The 22,736-nt window shown below is 46.3% G+C and overlaps 8 protein-coding genes across 8 annotated transcripts; 3 read left to right on the top strand and 5 right to left on the bottom strand.

The window, feature by feature from the left end:
• Positions 1 to 167: 167 nt before the first annotated feature.
• N7471_002542 (uncharacterized protein) lies at positions 168 to 4,317 on the top strand (the record flags this gene model as incomplete). Its single annotated transcript, XM_057275262.1, has 9 exons — positions 168 to 306; positions 357 to 2,444; positions 2,506 to 2,564; positions 2,614 to 2,655; positions 2,710 to 2,713; positions 2,769 to 2,869; positions 2,916 to 3,213; positions 3,281 to 3,687; positions 3,747 to 4,317. 9 exons carry the CDS (start codon positions 168 to 170, stop codon positions 3,843 to 3,845), a joined length of 3,237 nt encoding a protein of 1,078 aa, XP_057139900.1. The 3' UTR covers positions 3,846 to 4,317.
• An 83-nt stretch (positions 4,318 to 4,400) lies between these two features.
• Positions 4,401 to 7,161, bottom strand: N7471_002541 (uncharacterized protein; the record flags this gene model as incomplete). The annotated part of the gene is made up of 4 exons (XM_057275261.1): positions 4,401 to 4,439; positions 4,760 to 4,852; positions 5,941 to 5,958; positions 7,066 to 7,161. 4 exons carry the CDS (start codon positions 7,159 to 7,161, stop codon positions 4,401 to 4,403), a joined length of 246 nt encoding a protein of 81 aa, XP_057139899.1.
• Positions 7,162 to 8,737: 1,576 nt separating this feature from the next.
• Positions 8,738 to 10,537, bottom strand: N7471_002540 (catalase; the record flags this gene model as incomplete). The annotated part of the gene is made up of 7 exons (XM_057275260.1): positions 8,738 to 9,216; positions 9,288 to 9,372; positions 9,424 to 9,843; positions 9,893 to 9,985; positions 10,036 to 10,270; positions 10,327 to 10,456; positions 10,507 to 10,537. 7 exons carry the CDS (start codon positions 10,535 to 10,537, stop codon positions 8,738 to 8,740), a joined length of 1,473 nt encoding a protein of 490 aa, XP_057139898.1.
• A 670-nt stretch (positions 10,538 to 11,207) lies between these two features.
• N7471_002539 (GMC family oxidoreductase) lies at positions 11,208 to 13,092 on the top strand (the record flags this gene model as incomplete). Its single annotated transcript, XM_057275259.1, has 3 exons — positions 11,208 to 12,744; positions 12,798 to 12,961; positions 13,012 to 13,092. The coding sequence occupies 3 exons, from the start codon at positions 11,208 to 11,210 to the stop codon at positions 13,090 to 13,092; spliced, it is 1,782 nt and encodes a 593-aa protein (XP_057139897.1).
• An 804-nt stretch (positions 13,093 to 13,896) lies between these two features.
• On the bottom strand, positions 13,897 to 15,313 carry N7471_002538 (tyrosine--tRNA ligase TYS1; the record flags this gene model as incomplete). The annotated part of the gene is made up of 6 exons (XM_057275258.1): positions 13,897 to 14,118; positions 14,170 to 14,402; positions 14,453 to 14,519; positions 14,581 to 14,645; positions 14,698 to 15,129; positions 15,196 to 15,313. 6 exons carry the CDS (start codon positions 15,311 to 15,313, stop codon positions 13,897 to 13,899), a joined length of 1,137 nt encoding a protein of 378 aa, XP_057139896.1.
• A 1,027-nt stretch (positions 15,314 to 16,340) lies between these two features.
• Positions 16,341 to 17,828, bottom strand: N7471_002537 (uncharacterized protein; the record flags this gene model as incomplete). The annotated part of the gene is made up of 1 exon (XM_057275257.1): positions 16,341 to 17,828. One exon carries the CDS (start codon positions 17,826 to 17,828, stop codon positions 16,341 to 16,343), a length of 1,488 nt encoding a protein of 495 aa, XP_057139895.1.
• Positions 17,829 to 20,066: 2,238 nt separating this feature from the next.
• On the top strand, positions 20,067 to 20,562 carry N7471_002536 (uncharacterized protein; the record flags this gene model as incomplete). Its single annotated transcript, XM_057275256.1, has 2 exons — positions 20,067 to 20,120; positions 20,176 to 20,562. 2 exons carry the CDS (start codon positions 20,067 to 20,069, stop codon positions 20,560 to 20,562), a joined length of 441 nt encoding a protein of 146 aa, XP_057139894.1.
• Positions 20,563 to 20,944: 382 nt separating this feature from the next.
• N7471_002535 (uncharacterized protein) lies at positions 20,945 to 22,197 on the bottom strand. The gene is made up of 2 exons (XM_057275255.1): positions 21,675 to 22,197; positions 20,945 to 21,615 (listed from the first exon to the last, which is right to left on the bottom strand). The coding sequence occupies exons 1-2, from the start codon at positions 22,074 to 22,076 to the stop codon at positions 20,989 to 20,991; spliced, it is 1,029 nt and encodes a 342-aa protein (XP_057139893.1). The 5' UTR covers positions 22,077 to 22,197; the 3' UTR covers positions 20,945 to 20,988.
• Positions 22,198 to 22,736: the final 539 nt, after the last annotated feature.

The raw sequence follows: 22,736 nt of genomic DNA, 5'->3' as shown, positions 1-22,736 counted from the left end.
CCCCGCTCCTTAGTCATCTCAGGGGAGCCCCCGGGACCGGCCCACGGGTGAAGGGCAAACAACCCGTGGACTCGACATGCGAGCCTCATCTTAACACATAAGGTTCAGGAACAGAGTTTCGATATAACAGCTTGACCTAGGACTTATTGTCTCTCCTCGGTTTCGATATGCGATTCGGTCGGGATTTCCATCAGTACATGGTCCCAGAATGGACATCATTCTATGTCCCCTACGACTCGGTGAAGAGCGCATTCAATCTGGCGGTCGGGAAGTCAATTGATGCGAAAGTTGAACCAGACTTTTCAGGTTCGTGCTTGCTTTTGTCTACCCAAAACAATATCTAACGAAGAAAGTAGAAGTATACGCCCTCCTCGACGGTAGCATCCAGTCCTTTGGCAAATTTCACCATGAAAACTACAACTTTCTTATGGCAAGACAAGCAAAGCTTGAGATGAAGTATGAAAAGTTGCTCCAATCAATTCTCCTTTCAAGGGACCGCGAGGATAATTTTCATGGGGCAAAGAGCTTTTTAGAAGGCGTCACAAATCTACATGATGATTTTGAGAAGCTTCAGGATTACTCTCGGTTGAATAAAGAAGCTATCGAGAGGCTTTTCGCCAAAATTGAGAAGGTGGGTGATTGCAAGGGCCTACTTCATCAGGAACAAAAATCTAAATGGTCAACATTGCAAATTGGCCTTCGTACACAATGTGCGAACTTCATAACCCGATCAGAGCCCCTGAGGACTGGCGTCATTGAGGCATCCTTTGATGGGTACGGTCCCTCCGCAATGAAGGAGGTGCTCAATGAAGTTGGACCAGATGACCTGCCACCCCTCGCGGCCGAATATTCAGCTCTATACCGCGCAATCAGAAGCGACCAGCCTTCAGCTTTGGCTGATCCCCTCAATCTTTTTTTGCGCGATCCTCTGGAGCAAAAGTCCAGTGACTTCCTTTACGAACTGGCGGAGCTTGCTGCAACCTGTCACTCTGAACGTTGCTTCCGACATTTGTTATCAGAAACGTTAAGCGTGAATGGTGTTGTGCTAGATCACGACTTGCTAAACCATGTCATTATCATGGAAGGGAAACTCAGACCTTCACAAGGAAGCGATGACTTGAAAGACAGCATCCAATCCGGCGAGAAGAGACGTGGTAGCTTGTTTGATTTTGCGATTGGATGTCTTGCTTCTCGTAAGGAAAACATTTTCTCTACGAAGGACACTTTTGGTCGTGTTAGCCTTCATTATGGTGCACTACACGGCATGGCTTTCATATGCCAAACAATCATGGACTATTGTCATGTTCGGGGTCCGGGTTTCTCGTCGAACCTAATTTTAACGCCAGATTGTCAGGGATTTACACCATTTCACTACGCGGTCATCAAAAACCATGTGGGTGTTGCGGAAGTGTTTCTGGAAGCTTTGATTTCAGAGATCAAATCCGGACAAGAGGCTCGACCCGAAAATCTGGTGAAAAGTCTGAATGATATGTTGATCCTCGCTATCAGATATGAGCATGATGGGATCGTATTCCTCCTCGCAAAAAGCTCCTTTGACTTTCACGAATCCTCATTGTATGGAGAGACCGCCCTATATGTTGCCGCTCGGATCGGGCGTAGCGACTATGTCAATGTGCTGCTAGAATACTCCAAACATGTCTATATAGACACTGCCGAAAAGCTGCATGGCTGGACTCCATTATTTATCGCTTGCGTGGAAGGTCACCATACCATTGTCGAGCTTCTTCTGAAATCAGGAGCGAGTCAGGACTTATATGATCATCACAGTTGGACTGCTAAGGAACATGCTGCCTTGAGGGGCCATCTCCATGTCGCTGAAATGCTCAAGTCGTGGGACACGCATCACCTCACTGGTGGACCTGCCAACATGTCGCTGAAGTCCAAGTCTGCAGCCGGATCCCCTCTTTCAATGGGCGGAAATCATCTCATTGTCAATCTTGGTGTTTTGCGTAACGGCAAGGACGTCAAAGCCGTGGACTTCAAAGGCTCCTCGCCGGGCAATTTACTCCATGCGAAACATCTCACTTCGATGAATATGTCAATTTCAGTGGAGGGTACCTCACAGTGGGTGAAATTTCCCATGCTAAGCGACATGATCAACACACCGTTCGTTTTTCCTGTTACTAACCCTAGTGAAGCCCGCCTGGCTTTCAAGTTTTACCCTGCAGACTCATCCTGTGAAACTTGTCAGCTAATCGGCAGTGCTGCGTACTTACTAGAGAGCGACAAAGGTTGCTTTGGAGCGAATCGTGAGAGCCTTGTCAGAGAGCGTACTGTCCCAATTCTGGAAAGGAATACAATGGATATTATGGGAACCGTCACTTTCACCTTCGTCATTGCTAAGCCATTGATGGGTTCCAATCCTCCTCCATTGGCAAAGCAGAAACTCTCGGCAGAAGGCCTACAGCTTGTCGGTCATAGAGGTATCTACTCCATTTAATGAGCACTTTATGCCGCGTGATTCAGTATTGCTGACACTAAAAGGACTTGGTCAAAACACTGCCAATCACAGCCAGCTTCAGCTAGGAGAGAATACCACAGAGGTATATTCACTCGTACTTCTAAACCCCACCATACTAACATTTGTAATAGTCATTTCTTTCTGCTGCGAGGCTAGGCGCTTCATATATTGAGGTAAGAAGCCCTGAAGTTCTGCGTCTGAAGCTTGCATTTTCTAACTGTTAATAGTTCGGTAATAGCCCATTCATGTGAAACTGGTCCTTTCGCTTTTACTAACATACAACTAGATGTCCAACTTACTAGAGACCTTTTTCCCATCATTTATCATGACTTCTCGTTAAGCGAGTCCGGAACCGATATTCCTATTCATGATCTCAGTTTTGAACAGGTCTGTCTCTCGAGATTTTATAATTTTCTGATTCTGATTTTTAAAGTTTATGTACGCGAGCAAACTTCAGTCACCGAGAGGCGAACCAGTGTCGGTGCTCGGAAGGCCAAATTCACAGGGCCTGTCACATAGGCCGGGTGGGAACAGAGTTCGATCACGTTCATTGACAAACAACGAAGAGCAAGAGACTGTGCGAATTCGTGACAGAATGAAGCACACCGTGGATTTCAAGAATAAAGGATTCAAGCCGAACACAAGGGGTGATTCCGTGCAGGATGCTTTCACCACGCTGGAAGAGCTACTTACAGAGCTGCCAGACTCAATCAGCTTCAATGTCGAGATAAGTACGTTCCTGGTATCAGAATGAGCAATCGGCTCATCTTATAAACTGCAAAGCTAACATGAATAAAGAGTATCCGAGGCTTCATGAAGCTGTTGAGGCGGGCGTAGGACCAATCGCTATCGAGATCAACACATTTATTGATCGGATACTCGCCCAGATATTCCGTGTCAGCAGTGATAGGTCCATTATACTCTCCTCCTTTTCACCCGAAATTTGTATTCTTCTGGCTACGAAGCAAGATACATATCCTGTCTTGTTTATCACCAACGCCGGAAAACTACCAATGTCGGACATGGAGATGAGGGGTAGTAGCCTACAAGCCGCGGTCCGTTTCTCGAAGCGATGGAACTTAGCCGGCATTGTCTTCGCTTCTGAGACATTGATCCTATGCCCAAGACTTGTGGGCTATGTCAAAAGATCAGGTCTGATCTGTGGGTCTTATGGCACCTTAAACAACATCCCCGAGAATGCTAAAGTAAGTTCAATGAAAAATTCCCGTCCCTTCCAATGAACATTGCGGCTCATTTGCTATAGGTACAACACGCAGCCGGTCTTCAGATTCTCATGGTCGATAATGTTCGACTGATCGCATCGACCTTGGGTGGGTCTTCCACATACCCGACAATGACATGAATGCGACACCTGGAGATGATCGAAGAGACCCGGATCTTTTATATCCTTTGGCACCATTTCCACATGTTGATATCTAACAAAAATCCAAGTCGCTTAGTGGGTTTTGTCAATATGTTCACCCTATCAGTCTACCTTACCTGCACTGGTACAAATAACACGACAACTGCTGGCCTAGGCGGGAAGGTACATAAAAACAGAGCTACCCTTTTTCACAGGCAGCAAAGATTTACCAAAAGGGTTGAAAATATAATAAAGATACAACAAGTCAGGATATGCAGGTGGTCACAAGGTCCAATATGTGCCTTGGGCAGACAGCAAGGCTACCAACACCTATCAAAGAGACAATTCGAGGAGAATAGACATTGCAGACTACAATTTCATTCCAGTCTACTTTCAAGTTGTTCTCTCCCACTTCATAGAAGTGAAATTTTGAGCATAGGTCAACATTTTCATCACAGACCCCCTCTTGCCATCCCATTCCCCAACATGTTTTAAATTTAATTTTAGTACCAAAATTATTATGCTGCATAATACGTTTTATGTGGATATATAAAATCAGAAGGCCTTTGCATTCGCAAAATGATACAGGGAAACCTATGGTACATAGGGGAAAACCCACATCAAGGCAGTATAGGCAAAGAAAATAGGAATCAATCAGAGTTCCTAGATTTCGAATCCGGAAAACCGGAGACGTACCCATTACTAGAATATCTGTCAGTTCTGTGGAGGTTCACCCCTCTCCGACCAGGGAGGACCACACTTACAACCTATCGGTTGCCATTTCTGTCAGCTCTATGCAAAATTATCTCTCTGGCCAGCCCTAGAGGGAAGTCTATCTCTTACCAGCTATTGTTTGCCATTCTTTGTTAGTTCTCTGTGTTGAGTATTCTTTCTGACCAGGGACCATCACTTACATTCAGGTCCGGCCGCTGACCATCTCTGTTAGTACTCCAGGGCTGTGCATTATCAACCTTCCAACCGAAACGACCGTCATTTACACTCCCCCACTATCAGTTGCCATTTCTGTTAGCTCTTTGCAAGTTATCTTCTCTGACCAGGGAATACCGTTGCTTACATTCTATCAGTTTCCATTTCTGTTAACTCTGTACTCCGTACATTGTCATCCCTTCAACCAGGTGAGCAATCACTTACAAGCTTGGCCTATCGGGCGACATTGCTGTCAGCTCTATACGAGTCATCATTCTCTGACCAGCGAGGATCGGTACTTACCTCCTATCAGTTTCCATATTTGTCAGCTTTGTGCATTGTCATCCTTCTAACCAGGGGAGGGGGCATCACTTACAATTTCGGCCTATCGGGTGCGAGTTTTGTCAGCTTATACACAATCATCTTTTTTCGAGCAGGGAAGGCCATCTCTTACCACCTGTTGATTGCCATTCTTTGTTAGTTATGTGCATCAAGTATTACTTCCAACTAGGGGGAACCATCACTTACAGCATTGCTCTATCCGGTTCCATTTCTGTCAGCTTATATACTGTCATCTCTCTTTGACCAGCTCTTGATGGAAGCCCATTTCTTACCGGCTATTAATTGTAATTATTTGTCAGTTTTCCACGTTGAGTATTCATTCTGACCACGGGGTAGGGCCATCCCCATCACTTACAGAATTGTTCTATCCAATGCCATATCTGTCAGCTTGGCCACAATCATCTCTTTTTGACCAGGGAAGGGCATTTTTTGACCATTATCACCCTTCCAACCAGATGGTCCAATACTTACAATCCTACCCTATCGGGTGCTCATTTCTGTAAGCTTATGCACTGTTATATTTCTCCAACGAAGGGAGCTCATTTCTTACCGCCTATTGGTCGCCATTCTTTGTCAGTTACATGCGTGTGCGTCAAGTATTCCTTCCAACCAGCTTTTTGGGGGGGGGGGTTACTTACAGCGTTGGCCTATCGCAATTTTTGTCAGCTTATACAATCATATTTTTCGGAACAGGTAAGGTCATCTCTTACCAACTGTTGGTTGCCATTCTTTGTTAGTTATGTGCGTTAAGTATTCCTCCTATCCAGAAGGGACCATCACTTACACCCTTGTTCTATCATTGCATTTCTGTCAGCTCTGTGCACACATAGTCATCCTTCTCTAACTAGAAAGGAGTGTTGCTTACATCCTATCAGTTTCCCTATTTGTCAGCTTTGTGCACTGTCATCCTTATAACCAGAGGGGAACATCACTTACAGCCTACCGGATGCGATTTTTGTTAGCTATATGCACAAATAGTCGCCCTTCTCTGACTAGAAAGAAATATTGCTTACCAGCTGAGTGGTAACTCCTGTCAGCTCTGTGTATGTAGTTATCGTTCTCTGGCCAAGGAGGCCGTTTGCTTACCCTCTAACAATGGCCATTTCAGTTAGCTTTCTGCACAGTTATTATTCTCTGGCAAGGGAGGATATTCGCTCACAGCCTATCGGTTGTCATTCAGTGAGCTCTATACGCATTGTCATCCTCCTGACTAGGGTAGTCTATCACTTACCACCTTTTCGTTGCCATTTCAGTTAGCTCTGTGTGGCACATTTATTGGTTAAGAAGGGCTTTCACTTACATCCTATCCGTGGCCATTATTGTTAGCTCTGTATGCAATCATCCTTTTCTGATCAAAGATCACCACCTACCTTCTATAGGTTACCATTTGGGTCAGCTTCGTGCACGACATCACTGATCCAGCGTGATCGCCACTTACCTCCTATCGGTTGCCATTTCTATTAGCTCTGTGTACGGTATTCTCTTTATAATCAGGGGCAACCGTCACGTACAATCTATCAATTCATGATAATATCAGTAATCCGTATAGAGTTTATCCTTTCTTGCTTAAGGAGGGCTTGCACTCACATCCTATCGGAGGCCAGAGCCGTCAGCCCTTTGCACACAATCGCTTTTTCTGGGCAAGGGCTACCACTTACCTGCTATATGTCGCCAATTCTATCAGCTTTGTGAATATGATTATCTCTCTGATCAGGATAACCATCACGTACAATCTGTCAATTCATATTCATATCAGTGATTTAATCCATATAGAGTTCATCCTCCTCCGAGTATGAGGCACTATTACTTACTATCTGTTGGTCGCCAGTTCTGTTAGTTCTATACACACATAGTCATCTTTCTTAGACCGGGATGAATATCACTTACAGCCTCCTATTGGTGGCCATTCTTGTCAGTTCTTATCCTTAGAGAAGTCTCCGGCTACTCTCACCTGACGCTCGGACAACATTTTGGATCTGTCTTCATTTGCTGGCAACGCTAGTGCAGTGGTAATCAGCAATGCGAAAAGGAGACGGTTTGATTGCATGTTGAAGGAATGGTGCTGCTCTGCTCGTTTTGCGTTTAAAAGTATATGATACAAATTAAATCGGACTAGCAGGACTATCGCTTGAGGTTTATAAACTTGACCTAGTGAAAGTTTTGGTTACGAACTTTTGAAAGACTGGCCAACCATTTATTTACATAGTGGTATGCAATGTGGGGCAGGGCGATCGGATCGACAATATTGGATGATCATGAGTGGCCAACTACATACGGAGTATGCAATCCATCCCTTTTTGCATTCCCCCTGAAGGCAAAATACTGGTTGTATTCGCAGGTGAAAGCAGAAGAAAGGATTGTTTTAGGAAGTGACAATCGAAAATGTTTGTGTGCTGTCAATCTATAATGAGCCTGTTGGCATTTTTCGTTAATATCGGTTCAACATAAATTGCCAATCGTCCTTTTTGGAAATAGCGATGTGGGCTTTGCTGCTTAGTTCCTTGCATGCCTAGCTCAGGGAACTTCAACTTCTGAGGAAAATATCCGCTTGCTTAGCTTAGGGGTTTGCCCCTCCAGAGCTAGAATCTTTTGCTCTTAGGTTGTGCTGTGTCTACGAGTATGGGCAACGGATCAAGTATGGGCGACGGATTAAACCACTACGACAAAACAGAAGAATAGTAAGTTAGTGAACTGTGAGCCTGTGAAGCTGCTTGCTAGATTATTCGATCTCTTCGTATATCGGGTTACCACTACAGACCCGCCTACCAATTTCAGACTTACTCGGTACATTGTACTTATAGACAGGATAATTTCGGGTAGTAGGTCTGCTCATATCTTTGCTCACTAAATCTAAGCAAATGTCAAAAAGTTTTGTGATCATAGACTTGGAGACTCGATCTATACGAACTGTACGTGACTTGGAGCTACCAAACGCCTAACTTCTGGGAACTGGTTCGCTCCCGGTGGCCCCTCGTTGATTGACCAGCCCCCCAAGTAGTTACAGGGATCGTACCACAAAACCTCTTCACCGATCATAATCTATAGCGACACAAAATTGATTCAAATAGCATTTGATAGATCTACCAAGAGGTCTCAGAATCACTTTATCTTAAGTGAGCATATCAGCAATAAAAGTCGGCGAGAAAAATAATATAATGCATGATTTGGCCTTGGCGGGTGCTGCAGCACTGAACGAAATCTATTGCAATTGTGCTGCGACCTTGCCTATCTATGTAGGTTGGAGAATTACTCAGAAATAAGGTTATTGACAGTCTGGCATCATGTAACTAATCACTTCCTTGACGGCAGAAGCAACGACAATGTCGAATTTCGATCTGCAGATAAACATTTTTGCTTTGTTGTCTCGCCCCACACTATATGCAGCGTACTGTCCAATATAGATCAGGTCTCAGGTGTGACGCAGGATTCCTGACAGCTGGGCGGATGGTAAGCCCTATTTTCCACACCCTATGGTCGTATGTATCATATAACGTGTGGGAGAGGATAATAGAATGTAGATGGTTGAGTGGTGGAATGATAAAAGGATAAGTAAAGGCGACTAGTAGCACAATCGATTTATATAATGGAAAGACTAGGTCCATAGAAACTAAAGAATCAAATAGCTAAAGACGCGAACTGTTCTTGGCCTTAGCGTCTAACAATTGGCCAATACGGGGATCGACCTTGCTGAACATGGCAGTGACAGCCTCCTTGAGCTGATCAGGCACGTCTTCCAAAGTCTCCGACACATTTGACACCCACTGCCTTCTCTCAGGCTCATCAAAGACCTTGTTCCACAGTTCTCGTGGCTGAAGGAAATCTTCATCATCAACTAGAATCTCATTCTGGCCAAGAATAGCATTATGGGCGATGCGCTCGGTGTGTCGTACGTTGGAAACAATCTGGCTCGGGATGCCACTCCCTAGTGAGCTCCGTACATAGTTCGGGTCACCGCCATAGTTTCGCGTCACAGTTCCCATGCCGTCGCGCTCGAATGGCGCGTATACGGGGCAGATTGCACGGTTTGAAGGAAGCTGTGTGTAGTTCACTCCCAGACGGTATCGTTGAGCGTCCGGGTAAGCGAACATGCGTGCCTGCAACACTGTACAGACAAAAATGGTTAGTATCCTGTCACATTGTCACATTTTGACGACAACATTAGTGTAAACTTACTAGGATCAGGTGTCATTGCAATGCCAGGCACCATGTTAGAAGGCGAAAATGCCGCTTGCTCGATCTCGGCAAAATAGTTCTCAGGCTGGGGCTGTTGTTAGTATTTGCTTCGTATCCAAGATAAAGAGCTACCCACATTCTTGTTGAGGGTCATTTGACCAACTTCGATCAAGGGGAAGTCCTTGTGCGGCCAAACTTTGGTGATATCAAACAGAGCACGGCCGTAGGTTTCAGCCTGCTCGGGCTCCATGACCTGCACGTAAAGCTTCCAGGCCGGCAAGTCTCCCCGAGCGATAGCATCCCACAAATCCTGATTGTGGAAGTCGGCGTTTGCGCCAGCCATGCGAGTAGCTTCCTGGCCAGAGAAGTGTGTGATATTTTGGGTCGGTCGGAAGTGGAACTTGCAGTAGCGGAAGCCACCATCGGCTGTCACCATCTTGAAGGTGTGTACACCGAATCCTGTCACTCGACGGATGGAATCAGGAATACCCCGAGTACCAAAAAGGTGCATCAACGCATGAACACTTTCCTGTTGGTTCGCGTGGAAATCCCAGAACTACACGGTTAGCTTCATCACCAATATAAAAGCTTCTATTGGTACTCACCATGGTCCAATCCGGCCGGTTGGTGGCAGGATGCCTCTTGTGGCTTCGGTTGAGAGAAGGAAACCTTATAGGGTCGCGAACAAAGAACACCGGCTTCGGGGACATTAGAATATGAAACGTAAGAGTCGAGGGTGAACACTTACAATGTGGTTCCCTACAATATCATGATTGCCTTCCTCTGTGAAGAACTTGACAGAAAAGCCTCGCACATCGCGGACAGTGTCTGCACTGCCCTTTTCACCGCCAGTGGTGCTTAGACGGAAGAGAACGGGTGTTTTCTTCCCAACACCATTGAGGAACTTGGCCGATGTGAGGGAAGAAATGTCATTTGTGACCTCAAATTCTCCCCATGCACCCGCAGCTTTAGCATGGACGACTCTGTTCAGCGTTAGGATACCTCTTCTTTCCATAAATAGGGTCGAATGGTCTCATACCTTTCAGGGATACGTTCGCGATTAAAGTGCGAAAGTGTCTCAATGAGAAGCGTGTCGCCCAGTGTCGTGTGGCCGCCGCCGCCAAAGGTAGGCAACGTGGTGCTGACGGATGGGTCTGCAACTGGTTGGCCTGTCTGGTGTCAGAATGATAACGTTCTTTTGGCATTATTGGTACTATACCTTCTGCTAAGGTAAAAGTATGGTTCAGCATTGTGATTGTTTGTCTAGGAATTCAAGTTCAATTGATGTGTTGTAAACAGTCCGTCTGCTAGGAAACAGCCGGGCTTTTATTGGGTTGGATCTCTAGAGGTGAGTCAAGATCTTGACACCACCCCCCATGAGGGACACTCCAAATCAATATCCGAGATACGTCCGTTACATCTTGACGTGAGGGGATTGAGACAAAATCAAATGATTTGAAAAGGTGGCTTTGAAAAGCCTCATGGAGATCAGCCACAAAAGGCGGTCACCGAGCCATTGCCGAGTTATTGCCGTTCCCGCTAAAATTTCCTGCGCCTCTGATTGGCCAAAAAATTCGACACCTCGTGCGGGGATGGTTTTTTCCCCTCATGAGGAGTCGAAATCGTCACACTTGGAGCTTACGTTCCTTCTAGAACACCTTCTCCCAACTACATGGTTACATCCAAGCCTCATTCCATCAGCCCTACCAGTTCAAGGTTCAGGGGTTACTCTCGCCGTGATGTCTCTCGTAACCGGCAAAAACGGCAACACGGTCTATTTGGAGACATTTTTGCGAAGAGTAGAATATAAAATCGACACGATGTCTCGTCAATATTTGTTTTTCACACACACAGTCTCGCAAACATAGAACAAACCTCACTCTCACCTGTTCTCTTATTAAAAACAACAAATCTCAAACCATGGCTTTCGTTTCCAACGGTTCAGAGTACGACTTCATCATTGTCGGCGGTGGTACCGCTGGCAATGCAATTGCTGGTCGCCTTGCTGAGAATCCCTCCGTCCGCATTCTGGTTGTCGAAGCCGGCATCCCCAACCCGGATCAGATCGAGCAAATCACTACCCCGTCCAAGGCTTTCACCCTTCGCGGAAGCAAGTACGACTGGTCCTACAAGACAACTATGATTAAGCGCGATGATTATGAGCGTGTTGAGAAGCCCAACACCCGCGGAAAGGCCCTTGGCGGTAGTTCGTGTGCCAACTACTTCACCTGGATTCCTGGCTCGAAGCCTACCTTTGACGACTGGGAGGCCTTCGGTGGCCGCGACTGGAACTGGGACTCCTGTGTGGAGTACCTCCGCAAATGTGCCACCTACCATGATGACGAGAAGCTGTATCCGGCCGAACTGAGCAAGATTGGAACCGGTGGCCCGGTGCAGATTTCCCACGCCGACTTGGTGCCGGAGATGAAGCCGTTCCGTGATGCGCTCACTGAGGCCTGGGTTTCTAAGGGCGAAGTTCTGACCGAGGACATCTACTCCGGCGAGATGAAGGGTCTCACCCACTGTGTTGATACTATCCACCAGGGCGAGCGCCAGGGTAGCTTCCTTTACCTAAAGAACAAGCCGAACGTGACAATCCTCTACGGCGTTCACTCGAAGAAGCTGCTCATCGACCCTACCACGCGCATCTGCTCCGGTGTCACTGTGATAAGCGAAGCTTCCGATGACGAGATCAGTGTCTATGCCAGCCGAGAGGTCATCCTGTCTCAGGGTGTCTTTGAGACCCCCAAGCTTCTCATGCTCAGCGGAGTCGGCCCAGCAGCGGAACTGGCCAAACACGGAATCACTCCCATTGTGGAATCCCCTCACGTCGGCCAGCATCTTCTGGACCACCCAATTGTACCTTTCGTTCTTGAGGTCAAGGATGGGTACAGCTTGGATAACCATATCCTCCGCCCCGGTCCTCTGAATGACAAGGCACTCTCCACCTACCAGAAGGACAAGACTGGCCCTGCAAGCTCCGGATTTTTGGAACTTGTGGGATTCCCCCGAATTGACCAACGCCTGGAGAAGTACCCTGCCTACCGCGAGGCCAAGGCTGCCAACGGAGGACTTGATCCTTTTGGCCCAGCAGGACAACCTCACTTCGAGCTGGACTTCGTCGGCTTGTTCAGCACTGCATTCCAGTGGCATTACCCTTTGCCCGAGAAGGGCAACTACATGACCGTCATTGTTGATCTGCTGCGACCCCTTTCCGAGGGCGAAGTTACCCTGAACAGCTCGAACGCACAGGTTCAGCCGAATATCAACCTCAACTTCTTTGGCAATGACTTGGACATTCTGGCTATGCGGGAGGGTGTGCGCTGGACATATGACCTTCTGACCAAGGGTGCTGGATTCAAGGACATTGTGCTCTCGGAGTACCCCTGGAAGATGCCCCTTAACTCCGATGATGATATGAACCGGGCTGTTCTGGATCGCAGCCAGACTGGATTCCGTAAGATGACCCCTTCAAATATCTTGAAACAAGACTAATAATTTACTTTACAGATCCATGCGGTACTGCACGTCTCTCGAAGAGCGTTCACCAGGGTGTTGTTGACTCCAAGCTGCGGGTTCACGGAGTGCGCAACCTCAGAATTGCAGATGCTTCTGTCATCCCCGTGATCCCTGATTGCCGTATTCAAAACTCGGTCTACATGATTGGCGAGAAGGTTAGTAACAAATTCGCGGGCTCCTAGAACATAACTAACACATACTCTAGGGCGCGGATATCATCAAATCTGAGCACAAGGATATATATGAGGCTAAGAACATTCCCTACCTTGTTTCTAGCAAGCTCTGATCTGCTACGGATTGCCTCAGGCTGTGTGTGGTATTTTACTATGTACGCGCATGTTTGTTCATTGTTTTAGTCGACTATATCGCTTCTTCCTCCTCACTGTATCATCATTATTTTCTTGAAATATACAATATTTTCACCTTTTTAACCATCATTGCTGAGGCAATGGGTCGCATTGTACCTGCGTGAAGGGCATGAGATATCTTATATCCGCCAGCTGTACGGAGGGTGCCGTATAGCAACTTTCCACGTCAGGTTTAGGGCCCCCGGAGATCTACACTTAAGGATGATGCTTCTCCTCTCTAGATCTTGGCCCAACCAGCAGTTTTCGACAACACAACACGACACCACTAACAAAAATATATTTGCAAAAAGAAAGCAAAAAACATACAACAGTGAGGATTCGCTGGTGGTCACCCACCCAACTACTAACTCACCGGCGTGTGGCTTAAGTACGGCTGAGCGGACGGGAAGCCCTGTTTTCCACACCCTATGGTCGTATGTATTTGTTTCATCATCAGTAAGAAAGACATGTAGACATTGCATGGATGATGGGATAAAAATCCCTCGCCTAGTCAAGTTTAGTGCTATATAATTGGCAGGATTTGGAACATTCGTTTCTTGCGCAACTAAGCTTTGTTGATTGACTTTATTAGGCGAACAATACCTCCAGCCTCTGGTAAAACTGGAAGTTGACATCTTCACATATGTAAACAATGAGTTACTCCGTACATACAAAACAAAAAGAATAAAAAGACTAGCCAGCCGGGTAAATTCCCTGCTTGTCTCCATTCATTTATGTATTTCTTAAGCCTTGGGACGCTCTGGGATATCCTTTTCCTTATTAGCTCCAGGGAAGCGGGAACCTCTATCTTTGACCTTCTTTTCCTTCTTCTGTACAACCGGAGGCGGGTAAGCCTTAAGGGTGATTTCCTGCCATTCGGGCGATTCTGCGTAGGCTTTGTGAATAGGTGCCATGAGACGGTTCAAAGCCTCTGATGCTGCAGGCTTTAGAAGTTGGGGAGTTAACTAGGTGATTGTTAGTAGGTTCCCGGGAGCAAATAAAAAGTATTAACATACAACGTCGTTTGTGTAATCATCTTTGAGTTGTTGGATGTCAGTGTAGATGAGAGGTTCGTTATCCCGGCGTTCTACGCGGAATTCCTTCTTGCCAGTGAGGGCGGCTGCGGGGAGTAAGACAAATTCCACCATGGCAATTACGCCATTGTTCTCGACGACTCGAGGGACCGCTTCCGATTTACGGATTTTTTTGGAGACTGCCTCAGGTGGGTCGAGGAGATCAATCTTGCTATCTAGCTGGGGTTAGTTTAGACCGTTTTTGAAAGACGAGATTTTTATATACCTTCGATACTCGAGCTCATTTTGCCCCCGCTTAGGCCTGCAACCATTGGAGTGATAAGATGGGCACGCTAGGAGTTGAAAATCATTAGTAATGTTCAGTAAGCCTTGCCTAATAGATATATCCTTTACCTTTCGGTATCCGAGTTTAGGTAGCCATTCTGTTGCTGCCGTGAAGAGCTTCCTCTGGTCGAGGCCTGTTCCTGTTTGTTAGAAATAGTACAGGTATGTAAGTAGAGTTAGACATACCGCCTAATTCAGCATCGACCTTAAGATACTCCTCATCGAGGACCTGAAGGATCGGGTAGAGAAGGCCGCTCATTGGGGCGTTGGTAGATTGTTTCACAATCTCTGCACCAGCCTTCCTACAATCATGCTCAGAGGTCATAGCGGCAAGCCGGTAGACATCCATAACATAGTCGGAACTCCGCTGGTAGGAACTCCCGAGCACGAACTCGAGCTTCTCCGTCGACACGCCAACAGCCTCTAGGACTGCCGTGATGATTTTTTCGTAGTATTTGACACGGTTTTCAACGAGTTCGAGAGGCGCTTTCATTGAATCTAGAAACGCGTGCACGTCAGCAAGGAGAATTACCACCTCACATCCTGACGCAAGTAGCTGGGCGATCTTGATTGCGGCGACGAAATAACCGGAATGAGGCCTCCCAGTTGTAGCAGTGCCTAAAATAGGATAAGAAATCCATATCAGTTCACCATATTGAATGTTAAAAGGTAGGGAGTCATTACCCCAGTACACACGGGGATTGCGCCCCTCAGCAAGGATGCTCTCGATCAATTCCGGGTTAAGAATCTCGCCGAGATTGTCACGAATGAGATCAAATCTTGACTTCGCAGATAAAGCCATTGTTAGACAGATTGAAGGATGGGCAGTAATAATAATGTAAGGGGAAAAGATCACAAAGAAAAAGTCGGTCCAAATAACCCCGCGATAAAACCTGCAGAATAGGGCGGTCAAGCGAGGTGAGTCACAGTCACGTGACTACATAACATCCGTACCTGACCCGGTAAGGCGCCGGCATTTTTTCCTGACTATGTACAGTGACACCGCAAAGGTTTTAACACCCCTCCCGCTACCGCCTTCCTAAGCTGCTATACCGCCTTCCGAATTTGTTATACCGCCCGCTATACTTAGTGTTTTATTCGTGGATATTTGTCCAGCAGAATAAGGGGTAAACATTTGCGGTGTCTGTAAATTATTGAGGTATCGCCTCAGTAATTGACACTGCTATCACATGATACTTAGCCACAGTGCAAAGTACTAATCACATAATGCCGCCGCTGGCTAAAATTTTTATGAAGCTATTCGCATAACCACTATAACATATTGCGCTATTTTTAACCTCCCATTTTCACCTAAAAAGCGAGATACATTGGTCAGAAACAACCGCTCCCTATAAATTAGATCTCTAAATTTAATATGCCTGTTTTAAATACTCAATCACTGCATTTTTGGTGGTATAATGGTACGCTGGAATTGAGATGGCGCGGTGGAATTGGACTTTGATAGGGTGACTTGACAGAAATCTGGCAGTACGACAACGTATGGACAAAATCAGATATATTGAAACTCTCTAACTAACAAAAATGACAAAGCCCGCTTTTTCAACAATCTGTGCGGACATAGATGACTAACTGTAATATGCACTTTTGTATGGTATGGTTGGTACCAGTTGCCATAAGATTTTCCGGGTAAAATACCCTGTTTCCACCATGTATTCAATCTTAGTATTCGACATGACTCTTTAATCAGCTCTTCCTTCCAACAAATAAACAAAAAAAAAAGTAAAAAAACAAGTCAAGTATAGCTCAGTTGTCTCAAAGCACCGCAATCATTGGCAAATAGGATCACGGAAACTTCACCATGTGGCGACCTAAGCCTCACATAACTGTTCAGGTGTGCAAAGGCCCCGTGCGTGCTTCACGAATGAAAGCAGCCGCTGTCGCCGGTAGTAAGCGCTTGTCAAGTCAATGCGAGATTTAGCTTCTGCATCATTTTGACCAGTGATCAGGATGAGCATGAAGAAAGTCTCGATGATACTAGGAGGGACATTTGATATCAACTGGCCCGTCAAGCTCCAGTGCATTGCGCTCGAAGCTATGATACAGCCGATGGTGAGAAGGAAACCAGCGAGCACCATTAGCAGGTGGGAGCTGATCTTATCTATGTATCGCGATACACGGCGGCTCAAGGATGGGCGCTTTAGATCGTTGGCTGAAGGCACCGGCATGAAGAGGGCGGCAAATATTGCCTTATCCCCTTGTTCCACACGGCTTATTTGACTGCTGATGGATTTGTGGACTTTTCCTTGGATGTTCCGGAGGACAAAGCTGTCGAAAAGACCAACTAACCCGGCATAGGTGCCAATGAGCAGCCACCAAGTGTTGTTGAAGTTGAAGACAGGACCCACACCAGCCCAGGTGAAGATGACCAACAGGAGGATAATGATACCCACCAGTGTGCCAATTACGTCGGCATAGTAATAGACAACCACCTGTAAGTAGCTTTCTTTGCGCGGCAGAATGACCTCGGTCGGGTTTGGGAGCTCGTCATGATTAAGGCGGCGGAGTTCCAGTTCCAGCGTCGCATCCAGTTTGAAGATTGCATCAACACAAGTTTTGGTATAATCAGCATAGCATTCACGAAGAGAAGCCAGGAAAGCAAACACCAAAATCATCAGAGCTGAAGTGGCATCGTTGATATACAGCTGCCAGCGGTTTGACCATCCACAGCTGTGACCGAACCCCAACCAGATGATGATACACACCCAGTAAATGCCGACAGTGATGAGGTGACCGAACCACTTCGCCGAGAAGATCATGCACCGAGCAAACAGAGTTTGAGTTTCGACAGGTGGGTCAAGTGGATGCAGAGGCTCGTCTTTGCACATCTCGGCGATACCACGAGTGGCCTCCGGTCCCAGCCTTCTGTTGAGCTCAGCAAGCATTCGGTGATTGCTATTGGAGCGAGAGTAAATTTCAGCCATTACCGTGCGTTGCTCGGAGTACTCCCGAAGAAGTTGTCGCATCAAGAACGAGTCGAATACATAACACAGGATAGCCTGCACATCAGAGATGATAGCAATCCACACGTCCGAGTTGCCGAAGTGTATTCCCATCAAGGCCCACACGAGCAAACCGCCGATGATCAAGAGGAACACGGGGGCAGAGCCCGCTACTCGCACAACGATATCCAGCCATCGATCGACGAGTCGTGGGCTTGCCTTAGGCTTGTAGCCCGAAACATCGTTAACCGTCATCACAGAATTATCCTCATGTTTGCCTTGGGTCAATTGAATAACAACCTGCGTCTCCGCGGCCCCTTCCACCTCACATAGGAAGATTGGACGATAGAACCTCATTGCGGCGTACTGGGCAATGGATAGTTGTCATATAAAGAGCGTTTGGTATGCAAAGAAGATCAAGCTTTTGGATGGTGTATTAACCTAGGTATTAAGGCGGGTGGGTGATCTCTGACGAGCCACAGGATAATTCTGGCCAAGCCAATACGCCTGGGATGAAGGACACAAGGGAGATAAGGAAGTTCATAGAGTGAAGATCAGCCATTCAGAGTGATTGGACACAGTGTGTGTGTGTAGTTTGTTGAGCTGACAGGGAGAGACAAAAAGAAGTTTAGGTAGTAAGAGAAAGTGGGAGCAAAGAGAGTTTTATGGAGTTCCATGTTAAATCCCGCAACCCAACCTGACAGTTACCAGAGCTCAGCCTTTTTTTTCCCTTTTGGGCCCATTTATTTGGTTGAAATTTCTTTTTTTTTTTAAATGAAATAAATGTACTAAGTAAGCTATGAGTCAAATGTATTCCGTAATACCTCGGAAAAAGAGCAAAGGAAAAAAATTCTGGCTGGCCGCATGAGGACGTAGGCAGCCGTCATTATATTAAGCTTTTCACCGATGGCACGTTCCAAACTTTTCATTTTTATACACCTTTTTTTTCTTAAGGTTTGTATCTAGAGATATTATTGTTGTCTTAGGTCTAATAGCATCTTATGAGGGTTAGCTTCTTCTTTTGCAGGTTAATATATAAGCCCCCAATTTAGATGATAAGAAAATACCATTCCTGTGACTTCAATCGAAGCCGTGTCTTTGGGCCGCAATGCGGGAGGCGGAGCTCAAGAAATGCTCGCATGCTTTTTTTTTTTTTTAATGTCTCAAACTGTTCACTGGCCCTCGGCAACCCACGGGCCGTGGCCCCTATCAAGATGTCCATCTTCGCCTAACAGGTAAATATCGACTAGCATGCTAATGTTGTGAATCTAAAGCCTCTAGGTTAGCAAAACTGATGGCACGTAGGGTGTACTTTCCCTACCATATCGTGTCCAGCAGACTAAGATCCAATATAAATCCCCTGTAGTCTCGTTCTCAGACTAGCACTATAATTAATCCCTCAAATCCGAACTAGTGTTTTACTACACGAATTCATTGCTCAATTCCAGATCAGGAGACAGGAAGTTTGTAGCGAGATGAGAATCGTTTCCGGCGTAATATTGTCGTTCAATACAAAGAGGACATAATTCCATGCAGCTGGGTCTCGAAAGGTGCTTGGTAGGCTATTATCAAACAAGTCGTATATTGTCCTGTCGAGTTGAGAGTATAATGCTTCAACCCCCGGCCAAACTTGGGGTAAATTCTGCTAAAAGCTCTTAACACTGCCATCGCAATCTGCCGCGTTATTGCTTTCAAATGCATTATCAGCTTGAGAAGCTTCAATAACTAGGTTTGACACTCGCTCAACCAAATTCCATGGCGATGAACGATATCAAATACTGCCTGCATGTCCAACATAACATTATTTTTCTATAGTGTTCCGGCACTCGACGGATCAGTTCGACTTTGAATACTTAGTTAAGCAACATATCTAGCGCTAGGGGATTGGCCCGACGTAAATTCTGTGTTAGTCACAAACATCTCATCCCTTCTGTCACTCCCGATCAAATGGATCCCTAGCCCTACGAGTTCTACCCGCGAGTTCTAGGTATGTAAGGACCCTTAACCCTAAAATGCGGGTTAAGGGTCGGGTCGGTTCCGAGTCCATACGGGTGAGGGCGAGGTCTAAACTTAGGTAATTCGTAATATCGCGTAGGAGTAATGATTAAGAGCCCCACTTTATATTAACTAACGATCTAGCCCCTAAGGTAGGGAGATAGATTATTCCTACGCCTACTATTTGAATTAATAGGACGTTGGGGTGTTATAGGTGGTATAGTTAAGAGTTAAAGTTAGTGAGTTAAATTGACGTGGCGCCAAGACCGCACTACTACGGTGAACATATATAATTAAGGCTACAGAGACAAACGAATCAATATTCAGTCACACCGAAGGAAATGAATATAGACCTGTGATTAGAAACAGATATGCAAGGTCCAATTTTCTGGAGATAAGCTGTGAATCGCAACTTTTTCAAGGTAAGTCGATTTTGAATTTATAAGCAGTTTGGGGGCTATAAACAGTTTGGGGGCTATAAGCAGTTTGGGGGGCTATTTCGTAGTTATAAAACTAGGTCTTTCGCCAGCTTTGAAAGCCTATCGTACTTGGTATCTCAAAAGATTTCGTACCTGCAGCCCTCATTTTTTTTTTTTCATAATGTCGGCCGGTCCTGAGCTTGATAATGACGCTGTGTTGAAGTGGCTGGAAGCGGTAAGTCTATTTCTTCTCGTAAACCGCAGGACAACCAACTGATAGCGATACTTAGTTCCACCAAGCGAGTGCTACCCTTGACACCGATCACTGGCTTGACGAGTTTATGACCGACGATGTGGAGATGCAATATGCAAATAGCCCTGTGATCAAGGGCAGCGAGGTGCGGCAGATGTTCAAAACCGTCCTCGGCCAACTAGATATGATGACCCACGAGGTCCGCTACTTTGACTATGTCGCCCCTCGTATCTACCAAGCTGCGACCATCCGATATCTTGTCAAAGGAGATAGCCTAGACACCGACGAAATCACTATTCCCGGTTTTGCCGTGTTCTCTGTCCGGAAGGACGATGCCGGGCGTGTGAAGTGCTATCGGGCAGAGACCTTCCTGGAGCCATCGGCAGTGTTCCAACGAATTGCTGAAAAGTCAAGCCAACCATGAAGATTTGTGGTAGGCATATTGGTGGTTGAAGTGATAGAACAATTGGTTGACACTGAAGAGCCATCTCGTATGATGATAAGCCCGTTTCTGCATGTACCCACGATGTTCTATATCCATCGCAATTATTTCTGTCAACGGCTTCAGGCCTCTCTCAGTTAGATGACTACGTTCGTGTATAGAGTGGCAGTTTGCTCCTCTTTAGTTTCTCTTCTCTTAAACACTCACTTTCTTTCAGGCTTGCGTCTTCTATTCTCTTCCTAGTAGACCAGTTCAGTCTTCGTGGCTTCTTAGACAATTTCCCTTGCCAATAACGATAAAATTCGGCTATTGGGGGGAGGAGGGCTGGGCTGTACGGCAATATCCAGCTTTCAATACACAGACACCTGCGCACAATTTTATATATAGTGATGTTGATGAATCTCGGCATTACTCTACTCCTAGCAACGATTTGCTAAGCTTCCACAGTTCCCTTTCGTTTGCCTCATCAAATGCCCAACTGCCGTATCCATATTCGAGTCCATCCCCGTCCGAAGGAGTCGGCAAAGCTGCCACAGATGCTCCTTCCAAGTAAAACCCGCCTTTCCCTTCCAGTTCGCTCGAGACAGAGCCATAGATAGTGGTTGCGCAGCCCTGTTCGAGACTAGACAAATATGCCAGTGCGCGCTTGTTCTGCATCACTGCTTCCATTTCTTCCTGGGAGTGTTTCTGGAGATTGGGGCTCATGAAGGCCCCAGGATTTAAACTATACCCATGAAGACCTAACGCTCCATACAAACGCTCGATTTGGGTGGCCATGTATATATTGGCTGTTTTGCTAGATCCGTAAGCAAGCCAACCATTGTAGTTTCCTTCAAAGTTGACATTGTCCAAATGAATAGGACTATAACGGTGGCCCGCTGAGGAAACATTGATAACGCGAGAATGGAATGTAGGCGTTGAACTTTCCAGTAGGCTATCTTTCAGTAGATAGAAGAGGAGAAAATGAGATAGGTGATTTGTTCCAAACTGTAGCTCAAAGCCGTCTTTAGTACGACTTTCCGGGGTGTTCATCACCTATAACGATCAAATAGTGAGCTGACGCTCTTTTGAGAGACTTTTTTCAACTAGCTCACCGCCGCGTTGTTGATAACAACATTGAGTTTGGAGCTCTCTTTCAGAAACTCCTCAGCACACGCCCGAACACTCGAAAGGTCTGTCTGGTCCATGAAAAGAAGCTTAACACGCCCAGTGTCAAGTACGTCAACCAAGGCCTCCTTTGCCTTATCAAGATTCCGGGCTGTGCCAAAGATAGTCGCTCCGGTAGATGCCAAGACGCGCACAGTCTCAACACCAATTCCAGAAGAAACGCCAGTAATCAGAATAACCTTGTCGCCCCATTGGTCAACTAGACTTTCATCTTGGATGATTTGAGTTCCTGTTACACGCGAGTCGCCCGGGCCGTTGAGAACTTCCCACCGATTTCGCTCGGCATACCGGCCCGAGAGCTGAAAAGGGACTGTAGAAACCATCGACATGTTGGAGGTGACAATAGGAATGATCAGGGTTCGAATGAATGATTGAAGCTCGAGTGTCAACGAATTAAGTACAACTTTGCTCGTTGTCTTGGGGCAGCGGTGGACGTGCCTGTGCTTTCCAAGGTTAAGGATGATGGATGAGAGTGGACCACAAACGCTGAGTAATTTGGGCGTCACCCCGCGCCCCGGGGCCCCGCCCCCCCAATTCGGGGTTTCCCAATTAGGGAATAAACCCAATTATGTAAACTTGGAAATCTTCTAAGGTAGGAAATGTCTTTTTTTACATATGCAGTTTAGTCCAGAAAAGTCTGGCCTGCTGTATTAGGATCTTCTGGGTTGGAAAGTACTTCTGTTCTATCCGAGTAGCGAGAGCCCAGGGTGAATATACAGTTGAAAAGCAGTGAATTGCAATATCTCCCTTTTTCCTGCCAGCTCTCCCGAAACAAATTTTCCTCGACCAGCTGAAACTATGGCTGTTCCCATGTAAAGTAGAGTGAAACTAGGTGATCTTGAAGCTCCTTGGAGACTTCAAATGTGGAGTCAACTGCCTGTGAACACATGTTGTACGGGAATCGAGGGCACGTATCCAAGGACAAGCCTGGCTCCTCTTATACCCCCTCTAAAAGACAATACGTTAGTCTTTAATAGGTCGCATGGCGC

This window comes from Penicillium samsonianum, assembly GCF_028829775.1.
Source record: "Penicillium samsonianum strain IBT 33392 chromosome Unknown utg000002l_segment0_segment0, whole genome shotgun sequence".
Taxonomy (NCBI): domain Eukaryota; kingdom Fungi; phylum Ascomycota; class Eurotiomycetes; order Eurotiales; family Aspergillaceae; genus Penicillium; species Penicillium samsonianum.
The sequence above is the reverse complement of the archived record's forward strand: the minus strand, read 5'-3'. Positions and strand labels throughout refer to the sequence as shown.